Below are 15,852 nucleotides of genomic sequence, written 5' to 3' on the forward strand. Positions count from 1 at the left end.
TATAGATTAGTAAAAAACATAGATAGAAGATTTTGATAAGTGAGATAAGACAATTATAAAGCAAAAACTGTCATAGATAGGCCTAAGACTCCATTTGGCTGCCTTCTATAAAACAGTTACAAGAGCTGTTTCTGAGAAAGTGAAATGAAAGCTGTTTATCTTCTTATAAAAATTATTTTTCTGTACTTTGTACCCCACAAATTGTACCTTACTCAGGATGTAGTGGTGGTCATGGTGAGCTACCTCCTGGGTTTGAATGCCCTTGTGGGTCTACATGGCCTTGAAGTAGATTCTCGCCCTGCTGACCCCCGCCCAAATTCAGGATGCGACTGTCCAGCACCTGTTTGAACCCAGGACTGTGGTCAACCGAACTGCAAAGCTAATGCTTTTTTTGCTTCTGTTTATCACTTGCTTGCTGACTGGAAAATTCCAGTCCTGCCTAGAGCCCACAGGTCCCTCTTATTAATTTTTTAATTTCTATGATTGGCTAGCTTACATGACGATAAACAAGTCACTGAGTTGTGCTTTTTGTGCTTATATTCTCTTTGGATGGACCAGGAAGCTGCTGTCCTCCCACAGAGCTTGAGTCTCTGCAGTGGGTGACAGTCCCTGGCCAGGTAAATAAAGCTCTCTTTTGATTTGAAATTTGGACTTAGAGTGCTTTCTGAGGTGTCTCCCCATAATACAGCTGGCTCCATTCCTTGGGGCTTGAAGTGAGGCTGAATATAATGGTGGCAGAGAGTGGTGGAAGAAAACAGCTGGGGAATCATATCAGGAAGCAGAAAGGGAAGATTCTACTCATCAGATACAAAATGTATACTCCAAAGGCAGATGCTCAGTGACCAACCTCCTCCAGCCATATCCTACCTGCCTTCAGTTACCACTCAATTAATCCCTACAAGGGGATTAATTCACTGATTGGATTAAAGCTCTCAAAACCCAATCATTTCACCTCTGAATATTCTTGAACTACCTCATACATGAGGCTCTTGGGGAGCACCTAATATCTAAACCATAATAGTCTCTCTCTGTCAATTCTTCCTTACCAAGCAATAAACTAATTAGGTAGAGAGAGTATGTGCTTATCAAAAGTGAAACATAAACAGATAAGTTAGTTTTATACAGTGTTTGCATTCTTCCAGTAAAAACAAAATATATATGCATAGATGAGCTGTACAATATGAAATGCATAATTTCATCGATTTCATATTAAAAGCTTTTAGATTTGCACATTAAACCGACATTGCACAATATAAAGAAGAATGAAAAAATGCTTACAATTAAAAATTTTAAGTCCTTTACACAGAGTGACATTAAATAGCAAATATAAAACTACCATGAGAAGTTGGGGGATTGCAAAAGAATGTAAAAAGCTTTATATTTTAACATCTCTAAAGGCATTTCTTCCTGCTTTTTGAAACAGAGCACCACATTCTCATTCTGCACAAGGGCCTTCAGGTTATGTAGCTGGTTCTGGATCTAAGTGTGACCTGATCTCCTCAGTCATTATGGGACCTGCATGGGCTTGGGGATCAGGGGAGTGACCCTACACTCCTTTTCCACCTTTGCCCCTACATCAAGTAGTCCTGGCTGTTCACCCCAGGATGCTGCACTAAGATGAGAACTTCTTGAGTGCCTATGGGGAGACAGCCAGGGAGGTTTCCTCTGGGATCACTCAGAACACCATCTGTACCACAGCTGGCTCTTGGGTTTGTCACAGGCATCCTGATGGACTTGAGCATGTAGAGAATCCCTACAAAACACAAGTTTACCACTCCAGAGCACGGAGTTCTTGTGCCTTCTGCCTAGAATGTTACCCCTGCTCTTGTAGGATAGCTTCTCTCTGATCTTCCAATGTTTGCCCAAATGCTTTCTCCTCAGAGGACCTCATTTACCACAATACTCTCTTGCAATTCTTTTCAGAACTTTTCCCAATTAGCTTATACATTTCTTATTTTGTCTTCTCTGTGAAGTACACGGGCAAGAACCTGGTCTCCCTTGCTCCACACTGTAGCCTGGCTCCCATCTCTGGACTTGGCATAGAGACCATAGGAAATGTTTGTTTGGTAAATGAATAAATGTAATTAGACACCCATAGGATTTGTTAGATTATTCAGTGTTTTTCAAAATTCAAATCTAAGACTTGTATCAATGAAGCAGCAAAATCCAGATATCAGCTATGACATAACCAAAGAGGTTTAGATTTTTGCTAAAGCATGTGCAGACCTGTTGCGTTTTAATGAAACATTAAGGGAATAGTTAATTATTGATGGCATAGGCTGACACATATAGTTTTAAAAGTCAATATTTTTTTTCAATGTATTTTTTTAAAGAAACAAAATAGAAAACAACAACAACAACAAAAACCAAACAAACCAAAAAAACTCTCTTTCTTCTTTTTTAAAAATATTTTCCTCTCTTATTATATTTCTCATTTCTGACCTAAATATTAGCCCTTCTGCAGAAAGAATAAAGAATAAATGATTGGAAAGTTTTCCCCACATGACTACATCTCCATAAGAAAATTATGTGTAACAGTTAATTTATTGTTTTAAACTTTCTCAAAGTATAAGGCAAAAAATGTTCACCATTTTTATTTATAAATATATTTATATTATTTATAGTTGTATTGATCAATATTTATATAATGATCATTTTAAAACTTTTTCTTTCCTCATTTCTATACAATGTTGTCTTCTGATATGTCATTTACTGCTTTATGAATTATTTTAGAGTACAGAATTTCCTAACTCACACTGGCATTAAGTAGCCCTAGGTGGCATCATTATTCTTTTTCTTTTTGAGTACCGGGGATTGAACTCAGGGGCACTCAATCACTGAGCCACATATCTAGCCCTGTTTTGTATTTTATTTAGAATTAGGATCTCTCTGAGTTGCTTATTAGTACCTTGCTTTTGCTGAGGCTGGCTTTGACCTCACTATACTCCTGCCTCAGCTTCCAGAGCCACTGGGATCATGGTGTGTGTCTCCGTGCCTGGCATGGAATCATTACTCTTGATATGATCATTTGAAAAGTTTTGAAGTGATACTAAATAATATCCTTTGGAAAAAAAATACCCATATATTTTTTGGGACTGTGGACTGAACCCAGGTTATGCTTTGTCACTAAGTACATCCCCATCTCTTTTTATTTTTATTTTGAGCTAGAATCTTATTAAGTTGCTTAGGGCCTCACTAAATTGCTGAAGCTGGCCTCAAACTTGTGATACTCCTGCCTCAGTCACTGATTCCCCAGGATCACAGGTGTGCACCACCATCCGAGGCTCCTTTAAACTTAAAATATTGTTTTCTCTAAACCTGATTAATTCAATGGTGCAAAATTAATTCTTACTTGAGAAAAAGCAGTTTTTGACAAAATATCAAATCATGTATTTTATAATAAGAAGTTTGGAAGTAAAGAAAGTGCTGTGACAAAAATCACAATGGACTTATATAAAACGGTATTTTCTAGTTTGCAAATGATTTTTTGTTGCCTTGGCCCAACATAACTGACTGATGGGTGTCCAGCTCATCCTAGTATATGCAAGCTAAAAAGCCAATTGCTGAATAGAACTGTCTTGTTTCTGCCAAGAAGCTCTTTTTAACAGAATGTGAAAGAAATACTCCATGCAGACGACTGAATCCACACCACCAGCCATAAGATTGTGTCTAGAATGCCGTGGAAATCATTGAAGAGAATGCCATCTCCAAACCACCACCACCAGCCTGGACAAAGCATCAGAGAGTGTGCTGGAGGGAATAATGCTGCCCTGGCCCCAGGGGAGGGACCAGATGGGACCTTATAGCTCTTTTCTACTACTAATTTCTATGATAATTCTAAATTGCCACATGGCATACGTATTTTTTTTTTTTTAATCTAAGGCAGAATATCAGGCAATGAAGTGACCAGGATTTTAATGAAAGGTATCTTTCATGAATTGTATCTATTCAGACTTTATTTCTTACCTCCCTCCATCCATTAGTAACACATCATATACAGTTATGTTGGGAGAACTTTATGGAGACAAGTCAAGCACAATGCATTTTTAATCATTATCAATACTAATTAGAAACAAATATATTCTAGGAGGTCAGATGCTTTTTGCAACAATTTTATGAAGTCATTCACATCAAGCTCTTTTTTTTTAATAATTAAAGATCATGCTTGGATCTAAGGATTATGGCATGCCAGGTAATGTTTGAGAGAAAAATTAGAAAAGTAAAAGTTCTTCCAGTTTTTAGAGACAAGATCAGGAATTAGAGGAGGAAATATTAGTGATCTGAGAAAATTACAAAAGAATTTCTGTCCATTCTTACTGGTGAGTCCAAATGCAACTTCACTTGGCCTTTCTTTTCAACCAGATGCAATTTCTCTTTCTTTGACCTTCCAGAACTTTATTTGCACTTCTCAGGTGGCCAATGCCACATTCTTTGATTTATTAGAGGCATTTCACTTGCTATTTGGAGGTGCTCTGAATGAGACCATTATATTTTGTTCAGCATTACTCTTTATACACAACAAACTGCAACACCCAGGGAGGATAAAGGAAGAGATTGAACTTGGAGAAAAATACCGACAGAGCCATGAGCATCTCATGATAGCCATAGTTTCTCAGACACAAACTGATGTGAGTAAATCATGAAAATAAAATCTTCCTAGGTTCAAGGTAGCATAAATTATATTTAATATAAATTAACAAATACTATAAAAATCATACTATTTTCAACATAGACTGAAAAAATTCTCACTTCAATTTTCAGTTCAGTTTTTTAATACTTACCTCTAAAGAAAAACTGCTGGGAATCTTGATTCTGGGAGCATTAGTAAGTTACATTTTCAAAGCAAAAAGATACAAACTCTGGTAGAGTGGGATGAGGCACTTCACAGCCCTGCTGGCATTGATGCAGGTGGCACATATAAGGCTTGGCAGCAGCTTCCCACTCACTATGGCTCCATCGAACAGAGGACCAAAAAATGGAACCTGTTGATCAGAAATAGAAAAATGCTTACTTTTCAAAAACCAATAAAAACTGTACGAGAACAGATAACAAATGTCTAAAACCTGGAATGAACACATAGACAGTCATCCTCAGGGAAAGTGCTTACCTTCACAGGACATGGGTAGAGTGGGCTTTCAACTCAAGGAAAGCAGGACTGCTCTAGGAACTCTTGAGCAAAACTTCTTGTTAATAGGTAATTATCACCAGTTTTTTTTTTTAGTGTGTGCGTGTGTGTGTGTGTGTGTGTGTGTGCGCGCGCGCGCTGTCATTTATAGAAATGCCACTATTCTTTCTAAGGACTTATATCATGTAGATTATGTGTGGTACACAGATCCCAACTTTGGAACTGGTAATGTTCCTGTTATGGATTCGATACATGTTGGCTCTTAAAGGAGATGATCACCATTGCAGTCAACAATTACATGGTCCTACTTAAGAGTTCTTCTTCTTCTTGAGCTTTTCTCTTTGCTTTCAAGATACTGCAGGACCTCATTTCCTTCTACTTCTTGAATAGACACATGGCTTTTCTTTGCTGGACCAATTTCCACCAGGTAGGTAACCCGCAAAGTTTTCATGCCTGTCTTTTTTGGGTTTCTTTTATTTCTTCAACTTGCTTCATTAGAATTTCATTCACTAATAGTGATATGGTTAGCACCAAGAGATCAGGGACTAACTCTGCCTTGTAACTCATATTAATTTACTATTTCACTTGCTTAGTCATCTATTCACAAAATATTTATTATGTGATGGACACTGTTTTATTCACTGAGGACACCGCAGTAAATAATACAAAAATCCCTAATTCCACTGAGTTTATAGGTTATTGTAGATTTCAGATAACAAACATTAAAAACACATACAATGCCTCACCTGTGTGAGGCAGTAGACGTGTTAAGGTGAAAATAAAACAGAAGAGAACAATTAAACTTTTTTTTGAGGTATGGTATCTCTAATTAGGTCAAATGGGAAGGAAGGGTTTTAAGAGAAGATGATATTTTAGTAAAAGTCTAAAGGAAGTGGCAGAAGGAATCACAGGTAGGAGTCCTTCAGATTCCATCTGATGGAAGAACAGACCAGGCAAAGGAAGAGCAAATGCACAGGCCTAAGGTGATGGGAGTGGAATTGAATGTTTAAGCAACAGCAAGGAAGTCACAGTGACTATAGCCAAGTAAGTGAAAGAAAAACCTGAAAGAGATGAAAGTCAGGTAGTAAAAGGACCTTGTGGGAAATTATAAGGATTTTCGATTTCTAGTCTAAATAAAATAGAAGTTTTGTGGAAGGCTTTAGGGAAATGGGGTATATGATCTAACCTACATTTTTAAAGTATTGTTCTGGGCACTGTGATGGGAAAACTGCAAAGGGAAATTATGGAGACCAGTTGGGAAACTACTGAATAATCCAACAAGAGATAATGATAGTATGGATCAAAGCGGTGGCAGGAGAAGAAGGTGGCTTTCTGGATATATACTCTGAAGGTAGAGTTGATAGGATCTGAAGAGGATGGCTGATGAAGTGGAAGGGAAAGAGAGGTGTCAAGGATGATGCCATGATTTCTGCTGTAGAAAGGGTCATAAGTTCATTTTAAGATGTACTCAATTAGAGATGCCTATTGGATATCTGGTGGTAATATGTTGAGGAGGCAGTGGATGTCCCAGGCAGGAAGGCAGAGGAGAGGCTTAAATTGGAGATATAAACCTAAGAGTTGTTCACCTGCAGATGGTGTTTCTAAGCACAAGAGCATAGGAAGAGCTTGAAGGACTATGTCCTGTGGCCCTGATGTTAGAGGTTGAGGTCATGAGAAACAAGAAAAGAAGACTAAGGAGTGGCTTGGGAATGGAGGAGACAAATTCCTTTGAGTCATTCAGAAACTTTAGGTGATTGTAAATATACTTGCTCAACAGGGACGAAAAGCTGAGTTTAGGTTCTGATTAGGACTATTACATGTAGTCTTTCATTAAATTTACCATTGAATATAGGATCAGGAAGTGGTATGAAGATTTGCTTAATGTTTTCTTCTAGGAACTTTCATATTTCAGTCTCTAATCTGTCTCAATTTTTGCAGTAGCTCTGTACCTGGCATGTGGCTACAATACAGGTACCTCCTGAATGAGTGAAGTTTACTAATATTTTAAATAATTTAATGAATGCAAGTCTTCAGCCTAGATTCTTTAACATCTTCCAGTAACTGCTTATTAGTAAAATACCTTTTCTGTGGTTGGCATTGGAGGAGAGGCCTGGGATACACAACAGGAAATACAAGACTGTTTTCACCTATAAGGAGCTAACACAATTGTAAAACACTATGGACTGATATCAACAAAAATGTAGAAGTTCTGGGGCTGGGGATGTGGCTCAAGCGGTAGCGCGTTCACCTGGCATGCGTGCGGCCCGGGTTCAATCCTCAGCACCACATACAAACAAAAGATGTTGTGTCTGCCGAAAACTAAAAAATAAATATTAAAATTCTCTCTCTCTCTCTCTCTCTCTCTCTCTTTAAAAAAATGCAGAAGTTCTTTACTAATTTTTAGCAAATTAAATCCAATAATATAAAAAATAATACATCTTGATCAAGTGGAATTGTCCATAGGAACTCAAACTTGGTTGAACATTCATAAATTAATTCATTAATTCAATTTACCTCATTAACAGAATAAAGAAGGAAAACTAGAAGACTTGCTTAATGAATGCTGAATAAAACACTGGATAAAATTCAATCTTGTTCGTGATTTTAGAAAAGCACAACAGAACAACAACTCTCAGAAAACTGGAAATATATGGGAACTATTTCAGTTTAAAAAAATCTGCAAGAGGAAAAAAACGGCATCATAATTCATGATAAAATATTGAATGCTTTCTACACAGTATCTAAAAAGGCAAGAATATTTATGCTTACCTCTTTTATTCAACAATTTTAATGTTCTGATCATTACAAGTAGAAAAATAAAAGAAGGAAAAAAGAAAAAATACATGAGAAAGAAGTAAAATTATTTTTATTCACAGAAAAACATGATTATATAAATGAAAAATCCAAAGGAATTTAACTAGAACTAATTAGTGAATTAGCATAAGTCACAAGATACGGTGAACTCCCCAAAACAGAACCCTAAAGAAAGAAGTCAAAGAAGACCTTAGAAGATGGAAAGATCTCCCTTGCTCTTGGATAGACAGAATTAATATTATCAAAATGACCATACTACCAAAAGCACTATACAGATTTAATGCAATTCTGTTCAAAATTCCAATGACATTCCTCATAGAAATAGAAAAAGCAGTTATGAAATTCATCTGGAAAAAATAAGAGACCCAGAATAGGTAAAGCAATCCTTAGCAGGAAGAGTAAAGCAGATCGTATCACTGTACCAGACTTTAAACTATACTACAGAGCAATAGTAACAAAAACAGCATGGAATTGGCACCAAAACAGACTGGTAGACTAATGGTATAGAATAGAGGACACAGAGACTAACCCACATAATTACAATTATCTTATATTACACAAAGGCACCAAAAACTTACATTGGAGAAAAGATAGTCTCATCAACAAATGGTGCTGGGAAAACTGGAAATCCATATGCAACAAAATGAAGTTAAACCTCACCATGCACAAAACTTAACTCAAAATGGATCAAGGACCTAGGAATAAAACTAGAGACACTGATTCTAATAGAAGAAAAAGTAGGCCCTAATCTTCATCATGTGGGATTAGGCCCCAACTTCCTTAATAAGACTCCTTTGGCGCAAGAATTGAAATCAAGAATCAATAAGTGGGATGGACTCAAAATAAAAACTTTCTTCTCAGCAAAAGAAACAATCTGTGAGGAGAACAGAGAGCCTACATCTTGGGAGCAAATCTTTACCCCTCACACATCAGATACAGCACTAATCTCTATAAAGAACTCAAAAAGCTAAGCACCAAAAAAAACAAAAAAACAAAAAAAACCAACAAAAAACAAATAACCCAATCAATAAATGGGCCAAGGACCTGAACAGACACTTCTCAGAGGATGATATACAATCAATCAACAAATATATGAAAAAATGTTCATCATCTCTAGCTATTAGAGAAATGCAAATCAAAACTACTCTAAGATATTATCTCACTCCAGTCAGAATGGCAGCTGTTATGAAGACAAACAATAATAAGTGTTGGCGAGGATGTGGGGAAAAAGGTACACTCATACACTGCTGATGGGACTGCAAATTGGTGCAGCTAATATGGAAAGCAGTATACAGATTTCTTGGAAATTTGGGAATGGAATCACCATTTGACCCAGCTATCTCACTACTAAATCTAAAGGACTTAAAAACAGCATACTACAGGGACACAGTCACATCAATGTTTATAGCAGCACAATTCACAATAGCTAAACTGTGGAGCCAACCTAGATGCCCTTCAGTAGATGAATGGATAAAAAAAATACGGCATATATATATATATATATATATATATATATATACACACACACACACACATACACACACACACACACACACAATGGAATATTACTCAGCAATAAAAGAGAATAAAATCATGGCATTTGCAGGTAAATGGATGGAGTTAGAGAACATAATGCTAAGTTAAGTTAGCCAGTTCCAAAAAACCAAATGCCAAATGTTTTCTCTGATATAAGGAGGCTGATTCATAGTGGGGTAAGAAGGGGGAGCATGGGAGGAATAGATGAACTCTACAAAGGGCAGAGGGGTGGGAAGGGAAGGGAGGGGGCATGGGGTTAGAAATGATGGTGGAATGTGATAGACATGTATGAAGACATGAATTGGTATGAATATACTTTGTATAAAACCAGAGATATGAAAAATTGTGCTCTATATGTGTAATAAGAATTATAATGCATTCCACTGTCATATATAAATTAAAAAATTAATTAAAAAAGATTTATTTTTTAGTTGTAATTGGACACAGTACTTTTATTTATTTATTTTTATGTGGTGCTGAGGATCAAACCTAGGGCCTTGCATGTGCTAGGCAAGCGCTCTACTACTGAGCCACAAACCCAGCCAGCCCCCCAAAGTTATATTTTTTATGTAACATCATTATAATATTTATATCATGTTGTTATATTTCTGAATATTAGTAACTAACAACTCAAAAATACCATTTAAAAATGCTGCTTATAGGCTGGGATTGTGGCTCAGCAGTAGAGCGCTCACCTAGCGCATGCGAAGTGAGGCCCTGGGTCCGATCCTCTGCACCACATAAAAATAAATAAGTAAAATAAAGGTATTGTGTCCATCTACAACTAAAAAATAAAAAATAAAAAAATGCTATTTATAATAACACAAAAATTTAAGATAAATTTGATAAAAGATGTGCAAGACATGATATAGAAAATGACCAAACTGTGCTGATGTAAATTTAAGATAACCAAAATAAATTCAAAAATATACAATCTTCATGGATTATAAATTTCAACACTTTTAAGATGTAAATTCTTCCAACACAATTTTGTGTTGGATCTATAGAGTCAACACAAACACAATCAAATTTCTGGCAAACTTTTTATAGATAGAGATCAGGGACCAGTTGATTCTAAATTCAATATAAAATAAAAAGACATAAATTAGCCAAGACAATGATAAGATGACTTATATTACCTGACTGCAAGGCATGCTGTCCAAACTATAATAATTAAGATAGCAAAATAGTGGCATGAGGATAGATGTACCCATAGCTGGAACAGAATAGAGAGTCCAAGAATAGAACCACACATACATGGTAACTGAGTGGCAATAAAGAAAGCCACTCAATTTGATGGGAAAAAAAAGATTGCTTCAATAAAGACACTGGAACGACTGGATAGCCATATGGAAAACTGAATCTTGACCTCTACCTCATAGCACATGCAAAAACTGAGATAGATTAGAGACTGAAATATGAAAGCTGCTAGAAGAAAACATGTGAGCAAATCTTTATACCACTTCCAGATTCAATGGTAAATTTAGTGAAAGACTACATGAAATAGTCCTAATCAGAACCTGAACTCAGCTTTTAATCCCTGTTGAATGAGTATATTTATAATCACCTAAAGTTTTTGAAAGACTCAAAGGTGATGACCAAAGCCCGGGGATTCATAAGACTTCCATGACTGCTGCCAAACTGGATTTCCTTACCAGCTTCTAGTTAGGGGATGTGTGTGGAGCCCCTATCATGTATTCTTGGACTAAAGAAAGCACATTTCTGAGGAGAAGCACAGGTCTAAAAAGTGTAGCCCAAATTAATTTCTCCTTATCAGACTTGGGTCCCAACTATGACACTTTCATACCCAGGTTCTCCTCTTAGTCATATATTGTACTTACAAAGAAAGCTCCCCCCACCAGTAAAACTTCTCAGTTTTTATTGTGCATTCAGATCACCTGGGCATCTTGTTCCAGGACATGTTTAGATTCAATAGATTTGGCATAGGTTATAAAATTGTATATTTCTAACAAGCTTTCAGGTGATGCTGATACTGCTAGCTCATGGATCATATTTTGAGATGCAAGATTCAAACTTGAGTATGTATCCTTTTTACAACACAGATTGAGAGGTTCCACTCCCACAATTTCCAATTCCATACATCTGGAGTGAACCCAAGAATCTGCATTTTCAACAATTTGCAGTGATGCTGATGCTGGTTCCTACACTGAGAATCACTGCTTCACAGATATGTACCTGTCTCTTGCCAATGTGTGGCTATCCCCAAATGAAACCGGTTCATTCCATCTATCCTAAAATGTCAGCTTAGTCATTTTAGAATGACTAAGATTTTAGAAAAGGCTCCAGGGGAAACTCTCTCCTGGCAATTGTCCAGAATTTTTCTATAAGTGATTGACCATGGTCTTTGCAAAATTAATTCATTTCAAAGATACATTTCCACATGACTCTCAATTTTAATGATGAAATTTTTCACTCTGCTCCTGACTTGAACTTCTCAGATTTTAATGTGCATACAGGTGACCTAGGGATTTATTACAGCACAGATTCAGTTCAGTTCAGTTGATGTCAAGGGTGGTTAGTCTACTTTCCTTTTAGACCTCTCTTTAGAGAGAAAAATTTCTTTTAGAAGAGGAATTCATGGTTATTTCCTAAGCACCCCACCCCTGCCACCCCAGAGAAGTGATGACCCTGACATTCATGTTGCAAGATTGTCCAGCATGCCAGCACAAGGATATGTCCAGATGTTGGAGCAGGGGAAAAGGAGAGTCTTTGAACACATCCATTTGATACACAGGAATTAATTGTTCAAGAACTCAATTGAGACATCTTGATATTTCAAAGCAGAGCAATGAACAAACTGAGCTCAGTTCAAATTCCTCCCACATAAACTCCAGCTTCCAGAATCAGAATATTGCCATGTACTGGCCCAAGAAGATACAGTCTGTATTGAAAGCTATAAATGCAAAGAATGAGTGGCTTGATTTAATCAACTTTATCAGTTACTCATCCCATTTAAAAAAGTACAGGTTTTGTATACATGATTTTTATGCCCAGCTTATTGGCATTGATTATCATGTAAGAGGTGAATGACATAATAAAAAAGGTTTTTCTCCCTGATTTCACACACATGTCTGTAATGTGAGCACAGGACAGGCACACAGACCATACATATTTGAACAGCCCTTAATTAATAGCCTCTACATACAGGTATGGAAATGAACATTTCTCTATTCTTAACAGGATTCAGTTCACTGGAATTCAGCTTCTGGATTTAGTTTGGTCACTCAGAACAAAGTGTGTTTAGATAAATTATAGTCATGTATTTATCTGAAGCACAGGAATAGTGTGGTCTTCTCTACTGACCATACAGTGTAGCTGAGAAGTTAAAATGCCATATTAATCCCCAAAGTGTACTGCAAACAGTACTGTCCTAATGAGAGGCTAGGTGGAAAATCATACAATTTTTGAGATAAAGTGAAAACTTTAAGAGAAATGTAAGGCAAGTTTCTGAGAAAAAGAGTATTTATTTTGATATATATTTATCTATATTGTATAAATATATTTTCTAAAATATCAGAAGATAATTTTGGTGAAAAAATGGTTTGTCAGAGGACTATAACATTTTGCCTGAAAATTCTGAAGACTAAATTGAATCTTTCTGGGTCAAAAATGGCAGAAATTTCATGTCATCTTTTTAGTTTTTTATTTGCTTCTTTTAGTCAAAATTCTGTTAGGAGATATGGGGGAAGAACATAGAGATGAATAAGTTGAGGTTCTTATCTATCAGTAGCTCACAGGGAAAATAAAACTATTTAGTCAAGAAGGAAGAAAAAAGAAAAAAGAAGCTTTAGGGTGGGTGCAAATAAAATACTCCGAAGCCACAGAGAGTTCTAGTTGAGGGAAGCAATGGGAAGGCTTCATGTCACAGGTGGTCATGACCAGTAGGTGTTGGCCAAGATTTATGGTAAGAAGAGGTGTGCACTCCTGGCAAAGGGTGCACAACAAAAATGAAACGGTATTTTTGCTAAGGTAGTGTTCCCCAAAACACATGCCATTTAGCTGAATACCAACTGGTATTATATGAAAGCTCTGCCTAGAGTTACCAACTACAGCATGACAGGTAAATAAAGAGAAGACTGGGGAAAGAACTGGGCAAAGGTATGCACAACTCATGAGGAACTCCCTAAAGCAAAGTGGGAGGTCAGAAGTAGGCCACTAACAGAAGGGAGGAAAGTGAATAGGCCTAGATTGTGGATTTGAGAGGAATGGGAACCTCTGCAATGGATATCTTGGAAATGCATGAAGCATAAGTGCCACTGAGAGATGAATAAGGCTGAAGACAGCCAACATGGGATCTGACATGTTAGCAGCAATCATCATTCCACTTTCATGACTGTGCTGCTGTGGGTTCACCCCTGGCTGTTCCACTTCATGCTCTGGTAATACAAATGAAAGCAATACTAAGAACCTGTAAGTTCCCAATATTTATTCAAAGGCAAGACTGAGCTGAAGGCACACTTGTAAGCATAGGTGGGTGTTGAGAGCTATAGAGGCTGCAGATTTAACTTTTAGGTGTTCCTTACAAATTAGGTGGTCAGAGACCAAAATGGCCCAGCCAGGCAGGGAAGACTACATGTTTTTAAGCTAGGAGGAAAATTTGGGTGCATATCACAGAATAATGGATGTACAGAAAGGGTCTGTGAGGTCAACAGTAATTGTAATAATGACCATGATCTCTAAGAAATGATCAATGTAAATGGTAAGAAATATTGCAACAGTGAGTTGGAAAATAATTATAGATTAAGAGGTCAATAAGGAAAGAAACTGTGAGGAGCTTTTACACACACTGAAGAATGAGCATGCAAAGAGTAGCCAGTGGGTTGAGCAGGTCAAGGCTGCTTTCCATGTAAATTCCTGTTCAAAGATATTCCCCCAGGCAAGCTCAACTCCAGTTGCTCCAAATGAGAACTGTCTCATCTATAAAAGATCAGGACCATCCATCAAGACTCCATTAGTATCAGGTCCTGGAACATCATAATGAAGGACACATCTTTGTGGTTGCTAACAACACACTGGGGAAAGATTGGAAAGCAGCACCACACACCAGGGAAACCATGACCAACTCTTGAGTCTTGTGTTCAGCATTAGGAAAATGGAACTTCTTGGTGGGTACTTCATTAGAACCATGAACAACAAGGCTTCCTTCATATCTGACCTAAGGAAACCTAAAACAATCACAGAGTTAAAACAAACAATGAACAATGAAAGAATCGAATAACAGATTGGAAAGAATGAAGCAGCAAAATGAGAGGTCAAAAGGGAAAGGAATGATTCCGGGTAATCAAGAGTCCTGCACAGACCTTGAGCTGCTCCTATGCTCCAGGGATATGAGTACACAGGCCCAGGTTGGGACTCTGTTAGGAGCTTCTTGGGTAAGGTGGGAACACAGCATCTGTATGGGACCCTCCACCTCTGAGAGCTATGATTTGAGAGCTAGACATGGTTTCTCCTTTGGGAAGTTCACAATCCCATAGGAATTATGAATTGAGATAGTGTGTTTGAACTTGTGTATTTATGTGTGAGATATCAAAGTGGGTGACAGATAAAGCTGTTAAAAATTGTTTTGAAAGACAATAATTTTCCTGTTGGGGGAAACAATACTACCTGTATCATTTGCCAGAAACATTGAACTAACATAAGCACTTCTCATATGCTCTATGGCTCAGAAGAGAATATGGGAAGCAGGAGGCAGGGTACTGTCCTCTAGGAGCACATAGCTCTACATGGGCACTAGTAGGGTGGTGTTAAGGAGGGGTCACTCTGGAAATGGCTCAATGAATCTGGGTTAGTTTCCTGAAAGGTAGGAGAAAACAGATTTACACTCTATTTTTTAAGAGCCTGAGCTAGATACAGAATATAATTTCCAAGTGGTGAGAAAGTCCCCATGGGGAACAATACAACATCTATAAAGTAGGGTGATCACTTAAAAAGGCCCATATATACAACTGATCTGTTTCTGATTTAGTTATGAGATTAAGAAAAATAACAAATGAATTGAAGAGAAGGGGTTTAAAAGCCCAGAAACATTTGATTTGGGGGGATAAATTCAATAGCTGTGGCTGACGTTCTGAGCTCAGTGCTCAATGTACAGCATGTAATTCTTGTAATGATTTTATGAGGTCACACTTTATCCTAGTTTTCCAGAAAAACTGATGAAGTCTTACTGCTTTTCTCAAGCTCACCAAGGTCAAAACTAGTACTGAAATTCCACTGTGGTTCAGGAGGCTCTACATGACCTAACCTGCTACTCTTGATTACTCCAGCTTTTTTCTTTGCTCCTTAGACTTTGGCCATAGCAGATGTCTTTCTTTAGATTCTTGAAGCTCATGTCTACCTTAGAGATGTTGCCCTCTCTG

At 37.3% G+C, this 15,852-nt stretch overlaps 1 protein-coding gene across 9 annotated transcripts in view; it reads right to left on the reverse strand.

Moving 5' to 3' along the window:
* Window positions 1-15,852, reverse strand: part of Ralgapa2 (Ral GTPase activating protein catalytic subunit alpha 2) — a 334,911-nt gene that overhangs the window by 80,651 nt on the left and 238,408 nt on the right. For all 9 annotated transcript variants that reach the window (XR_009226010.1, XR_009226009.1, XR_009226008.1 and 6 more), the window contains one exon: window positions 4,855-4,982. Coding sequence is in view for 6 of the 9 variants with exons in the window: in XM_046435038.1 (XP_046290994.1) it covers window positions 4,855-4,982 (128 nt within the window). In the remaining 3 variants the exon portion in view is untranslated. The remainder of the gene's footprint in view (window positions 1-4,854; window positions 4,983-15,852) is intronic.

The sequence above is a fragment of the Marmota monax genome, unplaced genomic scaffold (assembly GCF_021218885.2).
Source record: "Marmota monax isolate L192 unplaced genomic scaffold, Marmota_monax_Labrador192_F-V1.1 WCK01_AAM20220418_F8-fsc00005, whole genome shotgun sequence".
Lineage (NCBI taxonomy): Eukaryota > Metazoa > Chordata > Mammalia > Rodentia > Sciuridae > Marmota > Marmota monax.